The following is a 2,500-nucleotide window of genomic DNA, read 5'->3' on the forward strand; positions in this document are numbered from 1 at the left end:
TGTTTGTAAGTGCCCGGGATACCAAGATCTGGTAATTTCCCACACTGCACCTATTGTTTGAATGGACTTTAGATACCTCCCTACACTTTTCCAGCGCGTATCAGGTATTGGGACTCCAAGGGTAAGCACTTTGCAAGAAACTCCCCATATAGACACTCAGTTCTCAAGCCTCACTTGACTATCACATGTCAGTGCGTAGGAGAACGCGTATGTAACTGTAATACAAAGAACGCATGTACATTACAATGTAGTTCGAATTCTTGTTATTCCTAACAAACTTCTTACCTGGACCTTCTCTCTTGTTACCTTTCCGTTTCGTGACGGCCCGCCTGCCCAGGAAAGCGTGGCCATGTAGAGTGGGTGGAGTCCGGCTCGGATTCCCAAGCTGCGCGGGAGGTCGGTACTCGGTCATCCGGGCCACCTAGACCAACCCCGACACAACAGGGCCAACTCCACGTTCACGTGGAAGAGTCAAAGACCATATTCACAGAGAGTTGACATGACGAGAAATTAGAGCACCGGCAACCGGGCGGAAGAGAGAGAGAGAGAGAGAGAGAGAGGGGGGGGGGGTAGCAACCGACATGGAACTCGCGCGTAAACCAAGGTAAGCTATGCGCCTGCGCGTCGACATTTGGTGCCAACCGTGTGCGCCTTCTTGCACTTGCAGCGGCCGCGCCGAATAAGTGAATCCAACTACCTTTAACCGACCCGTAAAACTCCATACAAAGTGTGCACTGTACTAGCCTCAGTCCAGACTCAGTGGGGAATACAGCCCGGATGCGCCACTATCATTACTTGTGGTAACGTGCGTTAACAGTTTCCAAACCGTTAATCCGAGTTACTTCCGTGAAGCTTGCATTCCCCTATAAGATGTGAAGGGAAGCTGCCCGATCTGTAAACGCAACCGTGATGTAATTTTAGTGAACCAGACGCAAATAATAAATTAATATTATTTAATTAATTACCAATGCCTAACCGGAAGTTCTAAGAAATCGTCGACAGACGAAAGTGCAAATTCTAAAACTTCCAGGGCCACGGACCGGGCAGCCCGGGCAGTCTCTACGGTCCTGCATCTAGTATTACTGTATGCAGACCTAGTATGACAGCACCAAATCAATGGTCTGGGATTCCAAGGATATAACGTGCGTTAGCTATCTCTATTTCTGGACATTTCTGGGTCCCAGAGCCGTGTGTCCCATATCCCATGCTGCCTGGATTAGAGAGGTCTAAGTGTAATATCTACTAATAGTTACTTCGATATTTAGAATGTTTGCCATGTCGACGTCCTCCGGACACTGCGACTGTAAAATTCCTTGAAAAATGGTTCAATACGGAGTTTGTATGTGGCAGTCGATTGATTGCGTCTTGTAAGCCGGGGTTTTGTGGTCAAGAGCGAATGTTCACATGTCGTAACGGCACATGGAATGGAATGTTGCCTCAGTGTGAAGGTACGATGTCTCCTCGACTGCAGTGTGTGTGTGTGTGTGTGTGTGTGTGTGTGTGTGTGTGTGTGTGTGTGTGTGTGTGTGTGTGTGTGTGTGTGTGTGTGTGTGTGTGCATGCATGTGTGTGTGTGTGTGTGTGTGTGTGTGTGTGTGTGTGTGTGTGTGTGTGTGTGTGTGTGTGTGTGTGTGCATGCATGTGTGTGTGTGTGTGGTGTGTGTGTGTGTGTGTGTGTGTGTGTGCCTGCATGTGTGCGTGTGTGCGTGCGTGTTTCCTAAATTTCAAATGTTTACATTCTCAGTACCGAGTTGCAGTCAATTGCCTGTGCCATCTAACGGCTGGTTGTCTTCAACCAATGGAAATATGCTGGGAAGCGTTGTCACCCTACACTGCTTACCCGGATTCTCAGCGATCGCATCGCAAGGAAATGTAGCACAGTGTGTCATGCAAGACAGACTATTCAAGCCACAGTGGAGTGCAGCACTCACATTCTGTAGTAAAGACAGTAAGTGGACAACACAAATTCTTATATTTTTGTCGTTCTGGGCTGTGGCATGCATTTCTTTCTTTATACAGTATCACTCTGTGAGTGTCCAAATTCACCAAGAAATGGGAAAATTATCTGTCCCTACTTGATTGATATCAATAGCATTGCTGTTTACGTTTGTCACGTTGGTTATCAGTTGAGTACCGTTCATAATCATGTGCTCTGTAAGCAAGACGGAAATTGGTCGAATGAAACACCTCGCTGTCACCGTATGCTACTTTTGAGTGTCACATGTTTAGGCCGGAACAAATAAATTTTTTGATGCTCGGATGTTTTGACATAATCGGACTGACTAAATAAATAAATAAATGATAAAGAAATAAATAATAAATAAATAAATAAATAATACATTAATAATAAATAAATAAGTAAATAAATAAATAAATGAATAAGGAAATAAATTGATAAAAAAATAAATAAATATTTATTTATTTATTTGTTTCTAATTTCTATAGGAAAACTGTGCTGTATTGGCACAATAACAAATAAACTGTTGATATCTATATACTTA

General features: G+C 44.1%; 1 protein-coding gene across 1 annotated transcript in view; it reads left to right on the forward strand.

The window, feature by feature from the left end:
* The window catches only part of LOC134181824 (complement receptor type 1-like), a 12,042-nt gene that overhangs the window by 2,594 nt on the left and 6,948 nt on the right, over positions 1-2,500 (forward strand). Inside the window, exons 4-6 of the mRNA XM_062649095.1 lie at positions 1,266-1,448; positions 1,744-1,947; positions 2,019-2,198. Of these exons, the coding sequence (XP_062505079.1) occupies positions 1,266-1,448; positions 1,744-1,947; positions 2,019-2,198 (567 nt within the window). The remainder of the gene's footprint in view (positions 1-1,265; positions 1,449-1,743; positions 1,948-2,018; positions 2,199-2,500) is intronic.

This window comes from Corticium candelabrum, chromosome 1, assembly GCF_963422355.1.
Source record: "Corticium candelabrum chromosome 1, ooCorCand1.1, whole genome shotgun sequence".
Classification (NCBI taxonomy): domain Eukaryota; kingdom Metazoa; phylum Porifera; class Homoscleromorpha; order Homosclerophorida; family Plakinidae; genus Corticium; species Corticium candelabrum.